This window comes from Podarcis erhardii, assembly GCF_964252035.2.
Source record: "Podarcis erhardii genome assembly, chromosome: 11".
Lineage (NCBI taxonomy): Eukaryota > Metazoa > Chordata > Lepidosauria > Squamata > Lacertidae > Podarcis > Podarcis erhardii.
In genome coordinates this window covers 24,395,590-24,419,561 of record NC_138501.1, presented here as the reverse complement: position 1 = coordinate 24,419,561, position 23,972 = coordinate 24,395,590, and the positions used below count along the sequence as shown (strand labels likewise).

Genomic DNA, 23,972 nt, shown 5'->3' with positions numbered 1-23,972 from the left:
ACAACTATCTGACTTTTAGAAGACTTCTGAAGGCAGCCCTGTTTAGGGAAGTTTTAACTGTTTGATATTTTATCATGTTTTTAATATTCTGTTGGGAGCCGCCCAGAGTGGCTGGGGAAACCTGGCCAGATGGGCAGGGTATAAATATAACAACAACAACAACAACAACAACAACAACAACAACAACAACAACAACAATATTTATTGAACCTCTCTATAGCTCAGTTGGTTATAGTGTGGTGGTGATAACGCCAAGGTTGCAGGTTTGATCCCCGTATGGGACAGCTGTGTATTCCTGTATTGCAGGGGGGTGGACTGGATGATCCCATGGTCCCTTCCAACTCTACAATTTTATGATTCTATGAAATGCTGTGCCAGAAGTGAATTTAGGGGAGAGTGACTGGTTCACTTGCACCGGGTGCCAAGCCAAGAGGGTGCTGCAGCGAGTGCTGCAACAACGGCTTAGAACATAAGGTGAAAGGCAGGGGGTGCTAAATTTTTGTGCCACACAGAGTGCCACTGAAATTTGAAAGCCCGAAGTCTGCCACGGGCTGTGCAGTCATCTTTAGGGTGTAATTTCCATTTTGAGTCTGGGGGAGGGACTGTTCCTGCAGCACAGTAAAAGGCTCCAGGAGAATCCACATTCCTGCTGCTCGGGTTAAGTACTTAATTAGTTCTCGTGGTCTGTTCTTAACCTGAAACTGTTCTTAACCTGAAGCACCACTTCAGCTAATGGGGCCTCCTGCTGCTGCCGCGCTGCCAGAGCACGATTTCTGTTCTCATCCTGAAGCAAAGTTCTTAACCTGAAGCACTATTTCTGGGTTAGCAGAGTTTGTAATCTGAAGCATATGTAACCTGAAGCGTATGTAACCCGAGGTACCACTGTATTTATTTATTGCTTTCTACAGGAAAAAAAAGTTTTAAAGCAACTTACAAAAAATTAGTAAAGCAATATATGTACTGTAAAATAACCAAAAGTAATAAAATGGTAGGTAGTACTAAAAACATCCATTCACCAGGAACCGACATCGAAAACAATTGTCCCTACCCCAAATGTGGTATACAAAGAACAGGCCAAATATCAAACTATATCAAGATCCAAATGGCTGAACAAACAAGAACACCTTTGCCTGACATTTAAAATAACTTAAATATTGGTGGTCCCCTCCCTCTGCCCCCCCTCTCTCTCCTCTCTGTGTATGTGTGTATGTGTGTATGTGTGTTACACATCATAATTGCCTCTATTGTGATTTTGGCAGAGAGTAAGTATACAAGAGTGCTGGGCCAGAAATGATTTAGGGAGATCTAGGGAGAAGATTTAAAGCAGAGCTTGTCACATTTGTCACATGGAATGGGTAAGTGTCTATGCACTAAGCTATAGTCCTAACCCCACTTGCTTGGGAGTAAACGCCAATGAATTCAATGCACCTTACTTCTGAGCAGACATGGTTAGAACTGCAATATGAATCACCAGCTGTGAAAGTTGGGTAAGACTAAACAATGTAAAAATGGAGAAGTTTAGATTACCCAAGCCCCGAAAAAGGTGTGTTTCATGTTTATGAATAAGAAAACGACAAAAGAGAACATTCTGCTGCATTCAGACATAACGCTAAGCTACACTTAACACAAACCAGGGCTTACAAATCAAGAACAAACTATGGCTCGCAAGTGTGGTTAAGACGCTGGGCTGGGTTTCGGGGCTCACATTAAACCACATTCTATAAACCAAGTGGTGGGGGAAATTAAATATTTGCCAAAAAGTGACCAACAACACTAGCTTTGCAAAGTGGCAGGAACTCCCATAACAAAGAAAGAAAGAAAGAAAGAAAAGGTTTTGCATCTGATGGATAATTCTTCTTTGCATTGCTGCAAAGCTTCTAAGAGTATAAAAAGGAGCTGCATCCCGTCTTTCTGTGGCTCCAGGGCTGACCAGAGGCGTGATAACTATCAATTCCCAAAGAGAACAATCAATTGTGGAGGCACAAACCACAATTCCCAGAATTCTAAGCATCTGGGGGTGGTACATACTTGAGAAATGTGCTGTCCTCAAAGGACTGTAACTGGGAAACGAGTACATAAACACACTTGCTACGAAATGCAGACAGGATGGCTTTGCCAAGGTAAGATTATTTTTGGCAGAAAACCCTTCCTTTGTAATTTACCCCTTTATAGCGTGTATTTGAAAAACAAACGGGGAAGGAGTAGAAGCACATGGAATAATTTAGTCAGATGATTTAGGGAGTGGCCACCTCGCTGTGTTGCCACAAGCAGAACAGGCTATGATCAGCTAGTTTTGAAAGAATTAAGCTGTATGGTACAAATAACCCACCGGCTCCCTGGAGTAACGTGTTTAGATTGGCATTTAGCTTAAGGTTGGCATATTTCAAACAGTGAAAATCTGGACAGAAAATTGTTGAGCTTATATTGGCAAAGTTTTTGATATTTTCCTTGTTTTTGCCCAAGGTTGTTGAGCTTTTGGGGCAAAATCACAAAAAATGCAGTTTCTGATATATTTTTATGGGAAACTGGCACTGCCAACATAGGTTGTCACACGTCCAGATTTTCCAGGACATTTCCCCAATTTACGCCCAGATGCAGTATTCCAGATGTATGACACTCCTAATTAAGCTATTCTTATAGTTGAGATACTCTCTCTCTCTCCCATACCCACCCCCCAGTGTGTGTGTGTGAATAGTTAACTTTTTGTTTTGTCCTTTTAAAGGATGTGGTGCCTAAGACCCAGATCTTACAACTGTGAGAGATGTGGGAATGACTTTGTCAGCCGCACAGCTCTGAGATACCATTTTCAAGCTAAACATCTTGGGAGAGTTCACTGTGAAACTTGTGGCAAGGAGGTTTTGCGAGAGTGTCTTCTGCAGCATGCAAAGGTAAGGTGGAACGTGTCATCTTCCTCCTCCTTTGTTCAAGCAAATAAATGTGTTTTTTGGGGGTGGGGTATCTTGGTTTCATGTGGGGAAAAATAGCGGTATATAAATATGAGAAGATAAATTACTATCCATTTATTTGTAAAAACATTTAGTCTATCACAAGTTCATGTAGCATAACAAGGCAGTGTACAGCAGCATATACAATAAAATAGAAAATATCATAAAAATAGTACAAAATGATTAAAATGTCTGGCTGATCAAAAATGTAAACAGTTGTATACACCTGTCTACATTAAGAAAGACAAACCTAAAACCAGATATCAAATAAAAAAAGGCATTTTACTTTCTGCTATACCATTTTAAAGACTAGAATACTATCTTCCTTGCTCCCATCTGTAATCTCTTTCCAGGCCCTTCATCTCAGCTCAATATATATACAGTTCATCTCTTCTCTTTATTAACAGACTGATCATGAAATGATACTGACCAGCAATCACAGAAGCTACTGGGATATGACTCGTAAGAGGAGAACAAAATTTGTGGCCACGGAAACACTGACATCCTGTAGGATGTGCCCCAGGCAATTTGGAACAGCCCATGCCAGGGAGTACCATGAGAAACAAGAGCATCACTTCACTGCCAGCAAAAGAGGTAGCACTGCTGTTTTGAAGTGCTCGCATTATCAAGGACCACCCGATTTTAAACCTTACTTTTTAAGAGCTTCTCCTCATCCCTTCCTTTTCAGGCAAAAACTCGTAATTCACCTTGATTTCTCTCTTGTATAGCTCAAATGTCCACTGCGTTTAAACCTGAAAACATATTAGAGTACAAAACACCTGCGGAATTAACGAAATTTGTGGAAGCAAAACTCCGACCAAACTCAAATGCTGTAAGGTGGGGCTGTGCATCAGAAGTTGAAAAGATCATTGAGTTCATTGAAGAAGTGTTTCCATTACCAATTACATATGTTACGAAGGTACTGATGATGCCACATTCTACTTGAGATTGATCACAGTAGTGTTGCACTTCCTGTATCTTCTATTTCATGTCTAAGGACCTTTGCAAACAGTTGTGTGTGTGTGTGTTTATGCAATAAATATGCATTAGTTCCCTCTTTGTTGCACACATCCCATTTCCCTCAAGGTTATCCTGCTGTGAGGATATGCTATTTTATAAGAATTGAAAATGCAATAGTTTCCTGCTTGGGGGGATATGCAAATCTTCCCTTCAAATACAGCAATGGGCTGAGAAATTCTGGGGCACGAGGCAAAACATTTAAATAAAAAAAAGGTGGTATTTGACTAAGTCAGAGTAGGGCCATTTCAATCAATGGACTTTGGTAAGTCAGGATCTTAAGCTGCTTGGGGCTGCTTCATCACTCTTAATCTCTATGTAAGGGAAAAGACATATGAAGTTAGCCAAGACCTAGTGACTTGCCATGAATATGTCAGCTGAGAATCTGATATGTACATGCATATACTGTATTCAGGGCAAAGTAAACACTCACATTGACATAACACAGCACAGCATACTGTGTTGGTGTGCGTTATCTCTATGGAGGAAAGATGTCATGAGTGAAGCAGCTATTTGGCTTGCAACCCAATACAATTTATGTTGGGAGCATGGATGGTTCTAAAGGAGGATTAGACAAATTTATGGAGAAGAAGGCTATGTCCTACCTTCGCTGACAGAGACAGTTTGTCTCTGAATACCAGTGGCTGGGAATTGCTGAAAGAGTGCTGTGGCATTTGTGTCCAGCTTGCAGGCTTCCCATCGGCATTGTGAGAACAGGATGCTGGGTGAGATGGAACGTTGGCCTGATCCAACAGGGTTGTCTAATGTTCTTATGATAGGCCATGTCCCAGGTGAACATCACTTTCAAGAACCTGCATGGCTTAATTGTCTTGTCCAGAGGTGGCAGAGGCTATGCCTGGCCCAGGAGGCAGAGTGTCCAACCAGTGGTTGGAGATGATAGGAAGAACCAGAATTAAGGGAGATGACAGTCCACGATGATGATAGTCAGGAGTCTGGATTTCAGGAGAAACAAGAGGGTCAGATACATGGCATGCAGGACCATGGACAGATCATTGGGAGCAAGCAACTTGTTCTGATGAAGTCCTAGCTCCAAAGGAAGATTTATATCCTTATGGGCCCAGGTTCCATGCTACCCTCAATCCATAAGGAGTGGAGTGGATAACTTTAAAGGACAGCTCTTGGACAGCTCTTCAAGCACTTGTGTGTCTTTCCCTTACTTTCATCTGTTCCACGCATGGGAAAATGGGAGGTGGCTAACATAATGAGACTTCGTTCATTTTGGGGTATGACATGCACAGGAAGTATTATGACCCCATCTGCACTATACATTTAAAGCAGTATCATACCACTTTAAGCAGCCATGGTTCCCCCAGGAAATCCTGGGAACTGTAATTTGTTACGGGTGCTGAGAGGCCCCCATTCCCCTCGCAGAGCTACAATTCCCAGAGTCCCATCAGAAGAGGGAGGGAACGCTGAACCATTCTGCTAGTTGTATCTTTGTAAGGGGAACCTCCTAACAATTCTAAGTGCATTTAACAAATTCCAGGATTCCTTGAGGGAAGCCATGGCTATTTAAACTGCATGATACTCCTTCTAACTGTGTGCTGCAGATGGGGGGCCTATTTCTAGGTGCTGTGGTGCCATGGTCTCAAGGTCCAGTTCCAGGGTTGAGATCAGGGACTGGGTCTCACTCTTCTGCCCAAGTTGTGGTGGGTAAGACAGACTTAATTGCTCCTCTTCTGTATCAGAGTCCTGTCTGATGCTTGGAACCAGAGTCGTCACATTAATAAATATGTGATATGGCCTACATTATGGGAGCCATCCAGAGTCATCTACTCTATAAGCATTTTACTGTGAAGCAGTGTCCTCCATTTGTGATCCAAAGTGTTTCAGATTGCCTAGGTTGAACAGCTGACACATGGCTAGTCTTGCTCTTCCTTGGGAACATTGGTACTAGGTGAGTTAAAGTCAAGGACTAACCAACTTTCTGTTAATATCTTACCTAACAGGGTGGTTCATATATAAAAGGAACTGATGTGCAAGATTCATCTGATGTGGACATAGTTCTTTTTAGCAGCGCCTTTCAAAGTTTAGAAGACTGCCAAAGAAAAATTCCCGAAGTACTAGAAGAGTTAGGGAAAAGACTAACTAAACCTTCCTGGATCAACAGGTTTGGACTGAGATTTTTGTTCTCCCTTCATTTCCCCCAATTATTGTAAAGTCATTAGTATGCCACTGATTAACAGTGCAATTCTAACTATGTCTACTCAGAAGTAAGTCCTATGAAATTCAATAGGGCTTACTCCCAGGTAAGTAGAGGTAGAATTAAAGCCTTATTCTCCCCTTTCTTTTCTACTTAGGGTAATATTGCAGGAAAGGACACCATTTTCCCTAAGGTTCTACTTTAAGTGTTATAAAGATCACCACGGCCACTTGTTTGACATAATGCCTTGTTATGACATGTTTGGGCCTACATTATCAGCAGGTAAGAGCTGGCTGGGGGTGGTGCCCCCCCTCACTGTCCAATAATACTTATGGAGATCTACCTTTATTGCAATTCAGACTGCAACAATATTTCCATTAGCCCGAAATCTGTCCGATTTGATTTAAGAAATGGAGACCAAGGGAGTGTCATTAGCCTTATCTCTTGTCTGGCGTTAACAGGTTTAAAAGAGAGCTTTTACCGCAAGCTCTACCACTGCAGTGACAGTGATAAAATCCAGCTGTACGCTATGGCCCTGTTGAAGTACCAAGTTGAGTTTGTCAAGGCGTCAACAGAGAGGGTGAAAGATCTCATACGTTTAATGAAGCACTGGCTCAAAACTTCATTTGCAACACCAGGAGAAGAAAACAAGTAGGTTGCTCGTATCCAAACACAACTGAAATCATTTATCATCTCCTCCTCCTCCTGCTGCTGTTGCCATTAAGCCCAGCAGTTCCCAAACTTTGTTCCCCATGAACCACTTGAAAATTGATGAGGGTCTTGGCAAGAACACTTAATGGTTTTTCTGCCTGTTGTAGAAATTGTAACGTACTGTGCCAGATGTCATATGGCCACCTGAATGAAGCTCACAGACCACTGCTGGACCACTGACCATCATTTGGGAACCCTTTGATTTAAACAATTTATACACAAGAAATGCAATACAATGAAAATAAAAAAATCGGTTAAGGCTATAGTATCACAATTCAGTTTAGAATGCCTGCTGGAACAAAAAATGTAAGTCTCTTCAGTAAATGCCAGAAGTTCAACAGAGAGGGAGCCCATCTGACCTGGTTGGGCACACAATACAGAATGAATAATAATAATAATAAATTTTATTTATACCCTGCCCTCCCCAGGCAAGACCGGGCTCAGTGAGGCTAACACCAGGTAAAAACAATTGATTAAAACACAACTTAAAAACAAGATTAAGTACAACATTAAAATGCAGCCTCATTTCAGTAATGACTCCTGATGAATATGAATTGCACATCCCAACCATGGGAGACCACTATCAGTTACTCCTCTGTAAATCTCAATAATCCTGAACCCAAGTTGTTAAGGGCCTTGCAAAATAACCCAATAATTTGGATCCTGGCCTAGTAGAGTATGGACAGCCAATGCAAGCTTTTGAGTACTGGACCAACTTCAGATCCTTCTGTTTTCCCAAGGTACAATGCAATCTGTAGATTTTTGCATTGTTTCAACCCCTTGTGAGCGAGTGACCCACACATTTGCAAAAAGAGAGAGCATACCTACCAGGGGGGAAACAATATTTAATCTACCGGTATATTTTCTTAGCTACTCCTGGCTTATCATTCTTTGCAAGGCATGGATATTTAATCAAACGGGAGGCCCAAATTGGATTTTGCTACTGTCTCTAGCCTTTATTTGATCTACAGCTTTTGTTTTTGACCGTTTCCTGTGGCAGCTCCTTCTGTGCAGCTGCTAAATGTGTGCTGTGTGTGTGTTTAGGTTTCGCAGGCTCCCTTCCTCCTACGCTGTGGAACTCATCACCATCTATGTATGGGAGCTGGCTGGGAAACCAATGTTTTTCAGCTATGTACAGGGAATGAGAGCCGTCCTGAAGCTTTTGGTTCAGTATCAAGAAATCTGTGCTGTATGGCACAAACATTACAGACCCAATTTTCCAATTTTCCAAAAGTTTTTTCTAAAGCAAACCAGGTGAGTAAGCCCATTATATACTTGTCTGCCTCTTTAGTACATGCCCCCAGCAGCTGAAATTTAATCTAGAGCTTCCACTGCTAGGAAAAGCTGATTCCACCAACCTCTCCTTCCAAGAGCCGTAGCTAGGTGATATTGTGCCCCTGGCAGAACCGTCCAGATTGTGCCCCATACTCATGGACATATTTGTTATTCTTTCCACCTCTCCTCCACCCATTCACCCTCTATTTAAAAGCTTTTCTTATGAGGCAATAATCAATATTTTTATTTATAGACATATTTATGGACATATTTTTTGGTGGACTTTGTGCCCCCCTCTCACCTGTGCCCCTGGCAGGGGCCCACCTCACCACCCCATAGCTATGGCCCTGTTCCTTCCCCATCACCAGCTTACCTCAGCGCATCTCAGTCCAGTCTCCAGGACCCTCTTCCTCCCCACCGCCATAGTTCTGCCAGTTCATGACATTGAGTATTGCTTGCTGGTGTTGTCGGGGGCGGGCGGGGGCGGGGCTGGACTTTCTTGTGGCTTTTTGCTTTTTTACAGGGCCTTTGATTCTGTGAAGGCCATTGCTCATAAATCAACCAGGCTGCCCTGCTGCTTCCTTTGTCTTTTGATGTTTGTTCCCTTATCAGAACAAGAGCAATGTTGTACTTTGTTCTGGAAAATGTCTAGTTCATACTGCTGGGTAATTCTCTCTCTACACACACACCCGCACAGTTCCAGTTTTGTGTGTGGCTCCTGCCTTCATTCCTGGACTTGCAATTTCCCATGGTTTTGGATCTGTGCTTTCTTCACCCAAGAAATGGCATCACTTCCTTTCAGCTGGTGCATTCAGCTGATGAATCTTAGAATCATAGGTCGAGTTGGAAGGAACCCTGATTATTGTCTAGTCCAACCCCTTGCAGGTGCAGGAATATACACCTGTCCCATACAGGGATGGAACCTGCAACCTTGGTGTTATCAGCACCAGCTGAGCTATCCAGCTCAAGAGGACTTGAAACAATATGCTCTCTGTGTGAAAACAGCATTGCATTTGAATGTACTTTAAGAGGCACCTAGCACTTCCTGTCTTTGTTCATATGGTCAACGCCTCTCTTCCTCCCATAGGCCATTTGTTTTGGATCCTGCGAACCCAACCTTTAACGTGTGCGAGAACAGCAATGCCTGGGACGAAGTAGCTCATGTGGCAAGGCAGAGCCTCCTTAAACCGCTCTTTAATGGCATCCAAGCAAAGGAGCCCTGGCTTTTTGCAGAGAACTGGTGAAACCAAACCTGGCCTTGCTTCCAGAAGAATGGGCACCCAGTTTTCAGGTACTGCCATGGGAAAATGTCGGTGTTGAAACTGAATGAAAACTTGAGAGAGAAAACAGTGAGTCGTGCACCTGCTGTGTGCAATGAAACTCTGTGCAATGAAACTCTGTGGGAGGAGCTGTGGGAGAAGGTAGAAGAAGAAGAAGAGTTTGGATTTGATATCCCGCCTTTCACTCCCCTTCAGGAGTCTCAAAGCGGCTAACATTCTCCTTTCCCTTCCTCCCTCACAACAAACACTCTGTGAGGTAAGTGGGGCTGAGAGACTTCAAAGAAGTGTGACTGGCCCAAGGTCACCCAGCAGCTGCATGTGGAGGAGCAGAGACTTGAACCCGGTTCCCCAGATTACAAGACTACCGCTCTTAACCACTACACCACACTGGTAATCTGAAGAGGAGAAGGTGATGAGGTAAAAGGGGGTGCTTAACCCTTCCTACAGCCATCCATTTTCCTCTGCTTCCTCTCCTCCCAACTTGTGTTTGCTCCCGTGGGGTTCTGGTCCCATGTCTGCAAGATAACTATAGGTCTCAAACGTTGGCAAGGTTAAAAGCAGTTGGTGTGGGAAGTTTCAGAGGGGAGAGCAGCAGGTGGAGGTAAGAGGAAAGATGAGTTCCTCTCTGGCAAACATTTTATCAACCCCACTCAGAGAGAGAGAAAGGGCCTTTCAGGCTTCACCAAAAGCAGTCTGTCTTTGGTTGTGGACTGAAATATTCAGCAAATAAAACTACGGTAACTTTCCCTTTCAAAAACAAAAATCAGTGTTGCCCGGCCAGGTGTTCTTTTTTTTTTTTTTTAACTTGAAGGAAAAAAGTGGTTGCAATTTTATGGTTCAGGAGGTCAAGGTTTTAAGAATTGCTGCCAAGATTGGAAAAAGTCAAGAATATTTAGGTTAGAAGTAAATAAGAAATGTGCATAGGTAGGGGTTTTTTTGGGGGGGGGGTGGTGGTGTTTACTTCTCCATTGACATTCCATAGCATGTTTAAGCTTAGTGATTTCAGCATTACTTTTTTTTCACGTGGACCATAGAGAGAAGCATACAATATGTGGAATGCTCTTAATAAGCACATTTTCCATGAAATGTTTTCACAACGATTTATTTTACAAAATGATTGCTCAAATTCAACACCTGAGTGAGATCAAATAAGATACAGAAGATTTGAGGCAGTAAAATACTTTTTAAAAATTAATGGTTGATTCTAATTCCCAGTATTATATTTCTTTGCCATTTGCTGCAGCAGACCCATGACTGCTATAGATGAATCTTGAAAGAACAGTCTGGTTTCCTTTTTGCAACACAGTGTTGATCACTCATTGTCAAGGGCTCTTCATAATACGTGCAGAGCTTTTTTTCTAGAAAAAGAGGTGCCGGAACTTGATTTTAGGGAGGGACACCCCACTGCACTGATCACCATGCTACCTGCAGCCACCTGTTTCAGCTGGAAAAAAGGCCTGAATACGTGTATCTGATCTGCTTGCAACGGAAATTCCTGTAAGAGTCACAAGTGCACAACCAGCAGAAAGGATTGGCTGCATTGTGCTTGATAAGCAGAGCAGCGTTTATCATGACAGTGGAAGAGATAGCTTAGGTTAGAGCCAAGGCAGGCATTGACAACATCCTATAATTTGGTTCAAATTTAGGAAGATCTTCACCAAATGCTGAAAATCATGACCAAAATTGTAAGTCATTATTATTATTTACTTCCAAAGTACAGTTGAACTTTCTGAAATTGTTGTTGTTGTTGGGTCAGGGATGGGAAACCTTCATCTCACTGGCCTAATAGTTTCACCAAGCCTCCCCAGTTGGCACATGGGGCCATTTTGACAAAGCCACACCTGCCCATCTTCCATACAATGTCTTATCTAATATCAGGTGTGGGGCAAGTAAGATCTCGCTCAGCTGAAAGGATTTGCAGGCACTGGCGATTTCTCAAAAACCTGGAACCCAGAACTTAAGCTGACAATTTTGTGACTAAGTTGGTTGGTCCTCAGCTGCAGCAGCAGTACAGTAGTACCTTGGTCGCCGATTGCCTTGGAACTCGTACGTTTCGGCTCCTGAACGATTAAAAACTGGAAGTGAGTGTTCCGGTTTCCAAATAATTTTCGGAAGCTGAACACCTGGTGTGGCTTCTGATTGGCTGCAGGACGCTCCTGCAGCCAATCAGAAGCTGCGCCTTGGTTTTTGAACAGTTCCGGGAGTTGAGCGGACTCCTGGAACGCATTCTGTTCGAGAACCAAGGTACGACTGTACTTCATTCAGTGCTATTAAACCACACTGAATCATTCCTAAGCTGTTTTTCTCATTTGCTAAGGAAACTAGTATAAGTGTAGTGAGCAAAACAAATTAAACATGGTTGTCTGTTTCCCTGACAAGAAATAAAAGCAATTCATTACATTTACCCTGCAAAAGGGTTGATTTCATCACACATAAATATTATCATTGATGTTGTCAGTTGTTCTTTGATGACATTTTGATGTTCAGAAACGGAGTGGCCCCACATGTCTTACTACTGGGGCATTGAAAACTGAATGTGGCCCCGGGCACAGCCAGCCACTGCTTCCAGGTGCTGATCAAATATATTGTTGTCTTTTTCTCATTTGCTGTATTGATACAGTACAATGAGCAAAATAATGAAAAGTTGAGATCTGTGTTCCTATCAGAAGCAATGGGCTTGCCAATTGCAAATACTGGCCTATCGCAGTGTTGTTATTTTACTTACTACTCATATAAACAAGAAAAAAAATCTACACAGGTTTTGCTGTAGCTAATGTATTTTATTATCAGGACTCAAGTTATTTTTCTAGAAGAATGTCCGCGTTGGTCATTTTTCAAGTATAACAACTGGCTTTCTGCTTTTGTGTCATAGATTTCCCTAAGTTTAGAAGCCTATTGTTGTTCCTTCAACCACTACTTTAAATAACAATATATATATATCTATCAACCGGCAGTTTTTGCTTATTTCAGGGACATTTCACTCCTTATTTCTGTACATCTCTCGGATGTATTAATTCAATTCACATACTAAACAATTCTGCCATACTTTCTTTGATTATGCAACGCTATTAAATGATTGTTGCTGTTCTTTAAGAAGTTACAAACCTAAGCTATATTTTTTTTATAAAAATAATAATTCTAAAAATCTGTCTTCGTCACACAGAATGTCACACTGTAATGCAGCTTTAGATGTTTCACATGCAGTGAAACAGGAAGCATGTGTGAGTAATGCTTCTTCACGCATTCTGTGAACTTGCACATGAGATGTGTGGATTCCACATGCACCTGGAACTCATGCTGTTCACCTTGGGGGGGGGGGAATTTGAGAGTTTCTGCTTTGTACATTATACAATCAGATGAAGGCAAGCTGTTGTTTCACATTGATCTGAATGATCCAGGATTAGCTCATTACAGACCAGCCTTGCAAACCTGTTTCATACAAACGGCGCCCTAGGCTGCCCTAGCGATAGCCACTTAGTGCTAGACTCATACGATCATCATTTGAAGAGGCAGCGGCTTGATCACTGTATAGCTGGCTCAGTGCTAAGCCCAGTATTTCCTTTTTCTCTTTGTAAAACCGCAGCTCTTGTCCAGCTTTCCGGGTTTCTTCCAGCTCCCTAAGGGCCACTTGCAGCTCTTGCGAAATAATGCCCGGAGTTTCTTGCTCCTTCATAAGCCAGTCCAGAGCCATGTGACTTCTCATCCTTTCATCCAAACTGTACTGGGAATAGTAGGAGATCACTTCCTGTTGCCCGTCCAAAAAAAACCAAAGAGTTAGCAACAAATACACCATTGCTTTGTGGTGGGGTAGGAGAGCTGGAGGGGCAGGGGAATCCCATCTGACAACCAATGTGTTCCTTTGGTTTCAGATAGTACATGGGTAGATGAGTCTAAAAAGCCTGGGACACACATTTTCATGACCCTGTAGCATAAGGGTACCAGATTTTATTTTCAATGAATCCGGGGACACTTCAACTTCCAACTAAATAGATGGATTTTGCCAGGGAACTGATCTGTAAATCCGGGGACTGTCCCCGGGAAACGGGGACGTCTGGTAACCTTACTGTAGCAGCTATGGTGGTTTATTTACCAGCAGTAATGTACCGTATTTTTCGCTCTATAAGACGCACCAGACCACAAGACGCACCTAGTTTTTGGAGGAGGAAAACAAGAAAAAAAATATTCTGAATCTCAGAAGCCAGAACAGCAAGAGGGATCGCTGCGCAGTGAAAGCAGCAATCCCTCTTGCTGTTCTGGTTTCTGGGATAGCTGCGCAGCCTGCCTTCGCTCCATAAGACGCACACACATTTCCCCTTACTTTTTAGGAGGGAAAAAGTGAGTCTTATAGAGCAAAAAATACGGGATTTAGTGTTAACTCTGGATATGTATACTTGATTCTGACCAAACTAAGCCTCTTAGAGCACAATATACATCAAGAGGCTTAGTTTGGTCAGAATAGAGTATACATTTCCAGAGTTAACACTAAATACATTACCTCTGATACTTCTAGCCACCATAGCTGCTAAAGGGCCATGAAGATTTGTGTCCTGGGCTTTATAGACTTGTCTACCCATGTACTATCTCAAACCAAAGGGGCACATTGGTTGCCAGATGTGAAATATATTGGCATTATTTCCAGCTCTCCTTCCCCACTATTCTAAAATAATGGGTTAGGTTCAGCTCTGGGATCTTTCGCAACTGACATGGACATTTCAGAACAGATATTGGACACATGTTTGACTGTGGAAGTCAAACAAATAAATTGTAGTTAAGGTAGCTTGAAGAAATTCTAGTTGTGCAGGAGCCTGGATGTCCAAAAGCAAGGGCTTGCCCTGCGCGAGCTGAACTGCTCTCTTGCCCCATTACTATTTGAAATAATAGAACTTGAAACCCATAGCAAATTTGGTTTTGTTAACCTGCTGCTCCATCATTCATTCATGCTTCTCTATGTAACCATCAGCTCATCACTTGGGTTTAAGGACATTGGAAGAGTCCTGCTGCGTCAGACCAAAGGCCCATCTCATCCAGCACTCTGTTCACACAGTGACCAAGCGATGCTCATGTGAAATCCACAAGCAGAACTCTCCCCACCTGCAATTCCTGGCAACTGACATTCAAAGTCTGTTTGTTAGAAGTGAGCATAGTCCTTAATCACTGGGTTATTTCAAAGAGATTAATTTTTCATGTGACTGAATATGCAGGTCTTAACATTTAAAGCAGACAACTCATTACATAATTATTTAAACGTTCATTATGCAATTATGAAAGTACAGTGGTACCTCGGGTTAAGTACTTAATTCGTTCTGGAGGTCCGTTCTTAACCTGAAACTGTTCTTAACCTGAAGCACCACTTTAGCTAATGGGGCCTCCTGTTGCTGCTGTGCCGCTGGAGCATGATTTCTGTTCTCATCCTGAAGCAAAGTTCTTAACCCGAGGTACTATTTCTGGGTTAGCGGAGTCTGTAACCTGAAGCGTATGTAACCCGAGGTACCACTGTATATAATTTTTATAATACAAATTACATAATTCTTTTTAAAAAAAGAATTATGGGTTGCATCCAGGGAATTCATCCTGTTATCTCAAGCACTTCCACCTGTGCAACAGGACTTTCTCTTCCTCTCTTCTCCCCATGTCTCTCTTCCTCCCCAACTGCTCTGGAAGGTTGGGAAAACCATAGAACAGATTTGGGGAGAAGGGACTCAGGATGGGAAGTCCACTGTGCAGATAGAAGTCCTTGTGCTAATGGGACTTTTTGGATACAACCCTAGGTTTGCACTTGTCCACTAATGGATCCCTTTAAACCTAGAACATGTGTAATGACATTACAGTCTTCAAAGAGGAATCTTAATTTGTGGACACACTTAACTCTGGAGATGTCTCAGACTCAGTGGGATTCACTGAGTGCCTAAATTTTAAAAATCCCACTGATTTCAATTCCCATCAATGGCACCTAAGAATGGACCATGTCTATAGAACATAAGAAACATACTGGGTAGAGGTGAAGTGAGTATAGTTTTGCTGTTGGGGAAACGGGTGCACTATTAGTGCTGTGTTACTCACTTGTCGAGAGCACTTTGTTTCACGCAAAGCTTTGAGGCTTCCATTCCAGTGCAGCAGCTGAAAGACTATCATCAGTTCCTATGGAAGAAAAACCAATGGCTTCTGACTGAACTGCTTCAAAGTAGAATCTCTCTTTCAGTATGCAAAACAATAGTGGGGATTTGCTGTGGGAGAACTGGGTTAGATTCAAATGTGTTTTTCCATCTTGAAAAGCATCATGGAAGGGCTGTTTTGGAACCTCGTGTTCCAGCCATGGAACTAATTCCTCCACCGCACAGGAACTTTGTGTGAGTTCACAAGGAAGAGCCATTATCTAGTCTTTCTGTATTCTTTCTGCCTTCAAGGTCATTGCTCTAATATGTCTGAACTCTTTTGACTTTCTAGAACATTATTGAATGTTTGTACATGGATTAGAGTGGAACCAAGTCTGAGTCACACTAGATCACTTGCCCTTCAAACAAAAAGCAAAACAAAACAAAAACCCGATATATGCTGCTCCTTAAATTAGTTGGAATACTGACATTTATCAAGAGAGTAGCATTAATAACTAGAGAGAGATTCTAAAGTATGTGTTGAGACAATTATTTTGTCTATTACTGGCAATTATTAGTTTACCATTGCCTATCTCTTTGTTATTTTTTAAATTATAGAACAACTTTTGTAATTGCAGTATTATAAAAGTAAAGTTATTCAGTGCACCATGGAAGTACCTGGAACAATGATTATGCCCCTCTTTCTCTATTATCTTTTATGGTTTTCTCGTTCATTGTCCTAGGCAAAAGGATGTAGAAAACAATTTGGAAGAGTGGACCCAGATAAGAATTTAGACACTGCCTTCATAGCAAGGGGGTTACAATGGGGCATATGTGTAAGCATCACCATTTGTCTGAAATGAGACTTAAATTGGAAGGGGTCCAGTGTTTCACTTTATGAGCATTCTGTGTTGCAAACATGCTGTCATCTGTTCCAGAAAGGCACAATCTTGCCTCCGCTTGGATATTCTATTGCTATGTCAAACTTCCATGGTCTGCCTTTCATCAGACACAAGAAAAACAACCATCAAAAGCAAAGCTGGTATAGCTATACTTGTAAAGGAAATTTGTTCATGGGGCAGATTTTGAAATATGACTTGAAATTTTTTTTTGGAACATCAAGTAATATCAGCTCAGACTGCTTAGTTAGTTTTCCAGTACACATTTAAATCACTGTAAAGATGAATAAAGGGTAACTTCTCTCCAACTGGAATCTAATCTGGAAAACAGGGTACAAAGGGAAAAAGCCAAATCAGAATATATGGAAAAAGCATGTGCACATACACAGCCGCAAGCCTTATTTAGTTACTTTTGCAAGTTCATTTTTCAATATTCAACTGAACATTTTCAGATGCTGCTTTCTGTCCTACTCTGTATGAATAGCATAAATGTTCATGTTGGAAGAAATGGAGGGAGGTACAAAACATAAATGAAGCCATACGTTTTATTGAGGCGGAGATCCTTTTTTTAGTAAGTTATATACCCACTGAAAACCTTTAAAAAACTGGTTCGTCTGAAAGAATTAAATTGTACCTGAAATTCCAGCATTGTCTTCCCCATATTTGATTCCAGCATATAATGATAGGCTCCAATACTTGTGCTTGGGTCATCAGCATCATTTAAAGTACCCTTTAACAAGAAGAAAGGAACTTTCTGAATTACGTAAACACATTCCAGACCATTTCCAGATCCTCAGATTACAAATTGGATGTGTTCAGACATCAGGCTAAACCATAGTTTAGAATGACAGAACAAGTTACAGTGAATCTTGTGCATTCTTCCTTCTCTCTCTTCTGGCATGGCCACAAGGAGGAATTTGGAAATTTTCTCTTCCAGTTTCAATTAACCATAGTTTAGCAAGTTTCTGAAGAATCCTAAAATATGGAACTAAATTATGTTTTAACCAAAGCACAGTTAGCATTAAGCACAGTTTGACAGGTTCAACTGACTGGACAGGTTGCAATTAATCTAAACCAGAAGCTCACGTTTCCAGATTCCTCCTGGTAGTTATGCCAGAGTTGGGAGAAAGTTGGGAGCCTGAGTTTCACTGTAGCTCATTCTCATAATGCTCAACTATGATTTAGCATGTTGCCTGAACTAGGCCATTTTCTACTACAAAAGCCATAATAAAATCACAGTATTTGATGCCTCCCATGACCACCATCATCTGGGAAGTGGAAGACAACCATTCACAATAGCCTCTTTTTCTTCCTTCCTTTCGGCTACAGACCAGGGTATAACATTGAGACATAAACATCATCATTGCTAGTTTTAAACCACATATATTTCTATGTGCATCTTCCTAACATAAAACGTGGTTTTCTGAAATGTTCACATCTTCCTTCAATGATGCTGAAAGAGGATTTTCAACAACTGGAATATAAGGAGGTAACTTATAACCACAGCTGGGTGGTGTGAGCCAGTTGTGGTAGGTCTGGTTTGAGTTTGCCTCAGAGCAGCAGCAGATCTTAACAACAACAAAATCCATCAAACAAGAGATTCTGTTTGGTGTCTTCTTAGACCAGTTTACAAAGCTATATATTTACTTACTTGCTTAGTAAATCAGTACCTAACATTTTTGCATGTAGTCCTCAAAGCAGTTCACAAAATGAATAAGATACAATGGAAGTGTTAAAAGCCCTACACTTAAAGCAAAACAAAACCAGCCAAGCAGAAACAGGCATATTGTGTAGTTGGCTTTTTTCACCTGCCCTTCTGTCTCTTTGATTCTTTTCCACAGAGCAGCTGGTTTGAGATGGAGATGTTTATGTGGTGATGAAGGGGACAGCCAGCTGGGACAGTTTAGTTTAGTTTATTAAAATTTCTCAGACAACATTTTCTAGAAGAACACTCAAAGCATCTCACAATTAAAATTTCCCTGCTTAAAAACAAAAGCGAGCAAACAACAAATCCATAAAATATTAAATTTGCATGAAGTCATTAAACAAACAAACAGCACATTTCATTCCATCAATGGTCTGGAAGTAAAGGAACATCTTAATCTGGCACCGAAAATGTGATAACATGGGCATCCAGGCAGCACTTCATAGACATAAGGGCCACTAGAGTTGTCTCCACACTTACGCGGGGGTTATATTCTCGGCCCCCACATGCATAACTGAAATTGCATTAAGTGGGAGGCACCCCACATGAATAGGGAGGGTGAGCAGGGAGGAGAGAGAGAGAATCTGAGACATAGGAACTGCTGGGGCTGCTGCCTGGAAGTCATTCTGGGCCACTGCGTTATGTACCTTCCCTCGCTTGGGGCTGCTGCCCTCAGCCTTCCCTCCAATCCCTCCCATCACAGCAGGTGAGCATACTGAAAAGGCCTTCTCCCTTGAAACCTCCATCCCACCTTTTCACAGAGAAGGTCATCAGGGGTGTGTGTGTCTGAGATGTTGACTCTCAGGGTAGAGGCATTCCATCAAGTGTTACAAGCAGGTGCTTGGTCGTCTTTGAAGGCTGTCATTGTCGTTGACAATGCATTCCATGCAGAATGACTCTTACACTTGGACTAGGTGTGGAGATGAGCATCTGTCCAATTTTACAGCCAGTCTGGGGTGCAGTCAAGGGTCAAAGAGGAACTCAGACGCACCAAGAACCTGCTCATCCTTCAAAAGCTTTGGATCATACTTCCAGAGCAGGTACCTGTGGCCCTCCAGATATCATTGGACTCTTAACTCCCACCAGCTGCACTCAGGATGGTTTGGGATGATGTAGTCCAGGCACACCTGTTGGGCCACACGTTCCCCATACCTATTGTGGGTTCAAGTTACTGGAATATATAATATTGCATATTCTCATTTGGTAGGGCAACCCATTAGCACAACCCTGTAGACGTGGAGGGCTGAAGCTTTAGACACAGTGGTTTGTTGTTTTCCATTCGGAGGGACAATTTGTGAGTCAAATGCTTATAATTCTTCTCATAATCCTTAACGTTCTAGAGAAGCTATGCAGAGCTGAACACAACTCTGTACACAAGACAGTTTCTTTAGCAGAACTGTCAGCAAATTTATAGCTTTTGAAATGCAGTAACATTAACACACTGCTGCTGAAATATTTATGCTGGCTTTTAAATATCCCAAGGGACATCTGTCTAAAACTCTGCAATTTTAAGCTTTTCGCCTTAGAAAATTTCCATTAAAAATGATGAATTGCATTAAATGAACTTTCTTTTCGAAATCATTTCCAAATAAATCATAGTCCATTTTCCAAAATGTATGTATGGGATTGTCCCTCAAAAGGGCATGAGACTCGTAAAGCTCAAGAAGAAAGGCATCCTTTCATCCACAAGCCAGATATACCCCAGGCCTTCCCCACTGCTCTGCAAATACACCAACATTATAAGCACTCCTCCTCCCACCTCCCCAGAATCTTATAACTTTCAATCAGAGAGGAACAGTTTCAAATTGTGTGTCTCACACTGCTCTTAACCCTCTTCCCAAGTCGCTTCAAATCTCCCGTTTGCTTATCAGCAGTTGCTTCTGCACAGATGGGAGGATTTTGTTAAATCTTCTGGAGTCTCAAGCAGCAAACGTCTTTCACTGAGCCAGCATTTAAAAAAAGGGGGAAAAAACTTTCATGAATTTTGCTCTACTTTTCAGTGGATTAGCAACATGCTTCTCCTGATCTGTATTTCCCCCCTGCTGCCAATGACTAAAAATATTGAATCTGAGCAACTTGTAAGAAGCTGTAACACGCCTGCAATAAGATTACTTATTTTTAACTATTGCACAGGCCTAATCCACATGGACACGTTTCCAGCATGATAATGGGGGATAAAGGAGAAATGACTTCCATCCTCTCCCTCTAAGTGATATTTCATTTGAAATTCGGTGGGAAATGGGGGAAACTTGGTTTGAATCTAGGTTATTATATCATCCAGACTTCTCCAAACTGGTGCCCTCCAATGGCCTTCAGTTGTCTTTTAAAAGTAAAATACTGTAGTTGTTTATTGACTTGACATCTGCTGGGAGGGTGTTCCACACGGCAGGCGCCACTACTGAGAAGGCCCTCTGCCTGGTTCCTGTAACTTGGCTTCTTGCAGTGAGGGAACCGCCAGAAGGCCCTTGGCGCTGGACCTCAGTGTCCAGGCTGGATGATGGGGTGGAGATGCTCCTTCAGGTATACAGGACCGAGTCTGTTTAGGGCATTAAAGGTCAGCACCAACACTTTGAATTGTGCTCGGAAACGTACTGGGAGCCAATGAAAATCTTTCCGGACCGGTGTTATATGGTCTTGGCAGCCACTCCCAGTCACCAGTCTAGATGGCACATTCTGGATTAAATGCAGTTTCCGAGTCACCTTCAAAGGTAGCCCCACATAGAGCACATTGCAGTAGTCCAAGCGGGAGATAACTAGAGCATGTACCATTCTGGCAAAACAGTCTGCAGGCAGGTAGGGTCTCAGCCTGCGTACCAGATGGAGCTGGTAAACAGCTGCCCTGGACACAGAATTAACCCCAACATCTGGTGAACTACAACCCCAACCTTCCATTACTATTGACCAAGTTACAAGGGGCTGATGGGAGATGGAGTCATTCAGCACCAGAAGGGCCACAGGTTCCCCACTTGCGCTTTAAAGTGCAGAGAGTGATTATATATAGGGATTAATTGCACCTTAGACAGATTTAGGGAAAGTTAAAATAGATGGCATCTCCAGTTTCAAGATGTTCATACGTGCAGATTTAAGAAACTTGAAACCTGGGCTGACATTTACAGAGTATCACGGGACTTTCTGATAGGCTTTTAACTCAGTACATTAATTTCTGATTATTTGCAGAGCAATCCCAAGGCTGTGAATGCACTTAGCTTTTAATAAATCAATAATGTGGGTGAGGTACTGAAAATAAGTTCCTCTCCAATAGAATTAGCTTGCATTTACCTAGTGCTTCTGTGTCTATATAAATACATAAATACTATGCTACGTGTAGCGCATACAAGGAATCTGTATCCATTAGTAAATGCAGATGTTTCCCTGAAAGAACCCAGTAGCTGAGGACAATCTACAGCATCACCAAGCCAACCCACGCAAACTGAAGCTAACCTCAAATGCAGATGTTAGCAGTCTGATTCGGTTTCGGCATGTTTAGTGACAAAAGCTCCTGCCAACTCATTTCCTTGCCAGAGGCAGTAACATAGTAGAGAATAAAAGACTGAAACAGAGATGTGGGAAAGTGAATGGAAAGACTAGGATACTTTACACCACTGGTTTAGTCTTGAATACGGTTGCTATATTTCAAAAACCAGGACACCCTGAAAGTTGTTGAGTTTTGTTTTTTTGTTTTACAAAAACACACACACACCAAAAAACCCCATGATTTTTTGATTGACTTGCCTAAGATCCAGATCACGTTTTGGAAATTCCTCCCAGACGTCAATTCCACCTTTGAAATCCCAGTAATGGCAGCCCTAGTCTTGAAACCATTGCTGTTGTTGCTGTTTAGTCATTTAGTCATGTCCGACTCTTCATGACCCCCTGGACCAGAGCACGCCAGGCACTTCTGTCTTCCACTGCCTCCTGCAGTTTGGTCAAATTCATGCTGATAGCTTCGAGAACACTTTCCAACCATCTCGTCCTCTGTCGTCCCCTTCTCCTTGTGCCCTCCAACTTTCCCAACATCAGGGTCTTTTCCAGGGAGTCTTCTCTTCTCATGAGGTGACCAAAGTACTGGAGTCTCAGCTTCAGGATCTGTCCTTCCAGTGAGCACTCAGGGCTGATTTCCTTAAGAGTGGATAGGCTTGATCTTCTTGCAGTCCATGGGACTCTCAAGAGTCTCCTCCAGGACCATAATTCAAAAGTATCAATTCTTTGGCGATCAGCCTTCTTTATGGTCCAGCTCTCACTTCCATACATCACTACTGAGAAAACCATAGCTTTAACTATACGGACCTTTGTTGGCAAGGTGATGTCTCTGCTTTTTAAGATGCTGTCTAGGTTTGTCATTGTTTTTCTCCCAAGAAGCAGGTGTCTTTTAATTTCGTGACTGCTGTCACCATCTGCAGTGATCATGGAGCCCAAGAAAAGAAACCGTTGCTAGTTTCCCTTATATTTTATTATTCAATCCAAGAGTGGATGTGGCCCTTGGGGAAAGTAGCAGGTTGCAAGCAGACTTTTCTGATCTTTTATCCGTAATGACATTGCTCTTAACTGATACTCTAAAGAATGTATGAGTGAGGGTAGAGCGTGCACAACTTTTCCTTTTATTGGGTCGATGTACTATTGATTGGTGAGTCAACTTTTCCAGTTTCATCTTGGAAAGGGGAACTATGTCCAAGCTATATACAATGAGATGCATTTTCCTTTGATACAGGCGCACCAGCTCTAGGAGGCCGAAGTGTCTTCAGCCCCCTCAATATTTTGTTTGAAGTGAGGAGTCCAGTGTGCGTAGCATGCATATGACATCTCGCATCACAGCTCCAGCGCCCGGCTCCACCGGAGCGCTCAATGTAGGAGAAGGATCACTGGTCGGTGGCAGATCATCTGCTTTGCATCCAGAGGGTCCCAATTTCGATCCCAGGCATCTTTAGGTTGGCTGGAGGAGATCCCTGTCTGAATTCCTGGAGAGCTGTTGCCAGCCAGTGTTGACAATATTGAGCTAGATGGACCAATAGTCTGATTCTGTTTAAGGCAGCTTCCTAGGCTCCACTTTTGCTGAGCCCGCTGCCGAGCATGACTGCATTCTTAGAATCTGAAAAAACTATCCTATCTGATTTCCTTACCCTGGACCTGCTACCCAATTCATCTCTTATCTCCAGTCTTTCTGGAGAGAAGTTGATAATTGTTGGGAAATGTAAGAGTATGTCTTGTTAACTTCTCCTCCAAGCATTATGTGGTTACTAAAAACATTGCCTAATGGATGGGGCCACCATGACCTGCCGTATATTTGCAACAGGGTCTAAAATATTTTCCATGTTGACTGAAGTTACTCATGGTATGTGCAGCCACGTAGACTAATAGAAGTTTAGGGAAAGGACAGACTCCCTGGTTGCAGGAAATATAAAGTTTATCCACATTTCTTGGGAGGGAGATCAGCCCAGATTAACCACTTCCCAGGATCCTTGACCTCACCATCAGCCAAGTGGACTCCACATGTGAAGGAAATGAAGGTCAAGAAAAGGCACATGAATCATAGCAGCACTAGCCTATCAATGGAGATACTCTTATCTGGAATCTTACATTAATTATTGTCTTCCTGTTCTGCAGTTTACCATAAATGCAGCCAATGACAGCATACAAAGCCATGGAATTGAACTTACACTGGTGGACGAAACAGCTTCCTGAACGCTCTCCATAATAAATTCCTTTGTGATCCTGCGACAAGGCAACTCATTGAAGAGAGAATTGATTAGCGCCACTTTTGCCGCATCTCGTCTTGCTTCGGCTCTGCTCAGGCAGCACTGAAATAGAAGTAAATGGTTGTAAGAGCTTTGCAGGATGGGTTTGCCTCAACTGGTAAGAGAGAAGCTTCCAAACACCATAGAACATT

The 23,972-nt window shown here is 42.3% G+C and overlaps 2 protein-coding genes across 3 annotated transcripts in view; one reads left to right on the top strand and one right to left on the bottom strand.

Moving 5' to 3' along the window:
• Positions 1-1,271: 1,271 nt before the first annotated feature.
• LOC309352147 (2'-5'-oligoadenylate synthase 1-like) lies at positions 1,272-23,806 on the top strand. 2 transcript variants are annotated; one of them, XM_081880516.1, is made up of 10 exons: positions 1,272-1,355; positions 2,723-2,888; positions 3,353-3,539; positions 3,674-3,864; positions 5,933-6,093; positions 6,284-6,408; positions 6,588-6,777; positions 7,882-8,091; positions 9,200-9,403; positions 23,690-23,806. In XM_081880516.1, the coding sequence occupies exons 2-9, from the start codon at positions 2,724-2,726 to the stop codon at positions 9,354-9,356; spliced, it is 1,386 nt and encodes a 461-aa protein (XP_081736642.1). In that variant the 5' UTR covers positions 1,272-1,355; position 2,723; the 3' UTR covers positions 9,357-9,403; positions 23,690-23,806. The 2 variants fall into 2 exon arrangements, with proteins under 2 accessions (XP_081736642.1, XP_081736641.1); XM_081880515.1 differs by lacking the exon at positions 1,272-1,355 and adding an exon at positions 2,066-2,120.
• LIX1 (limb and CNS expressed 1) overlaps positions 10,812-23,972 on the bottom strand; it is a 35,607-nt gene continuing 22,446 nt past the window's right edge. Inside the window, exons 3-6 of the mRNA XM_081880577.1 lie at positions 23,743-23,883; positions 17,018-17,113; positions 15,453-15,530; positions 10,812-13,137 (exon numbers count right to left, since the gene is read on the bottom strand). Of these exons, the coding sequence (XP_081736703.1) occupies positions 12,853-13,137; positions 15,453-15,530; positions 17,018-17,113; positions 23,743-23,883 (600 nt within the window). The 3' untranslated portion in view covers positions 10,812-12,852. The remainder of the gene's footprint in view (positions 13,138-15,452; positions 15,531-17,017; positions 17,114-23,742; positions 23,884-23,972) is intronic.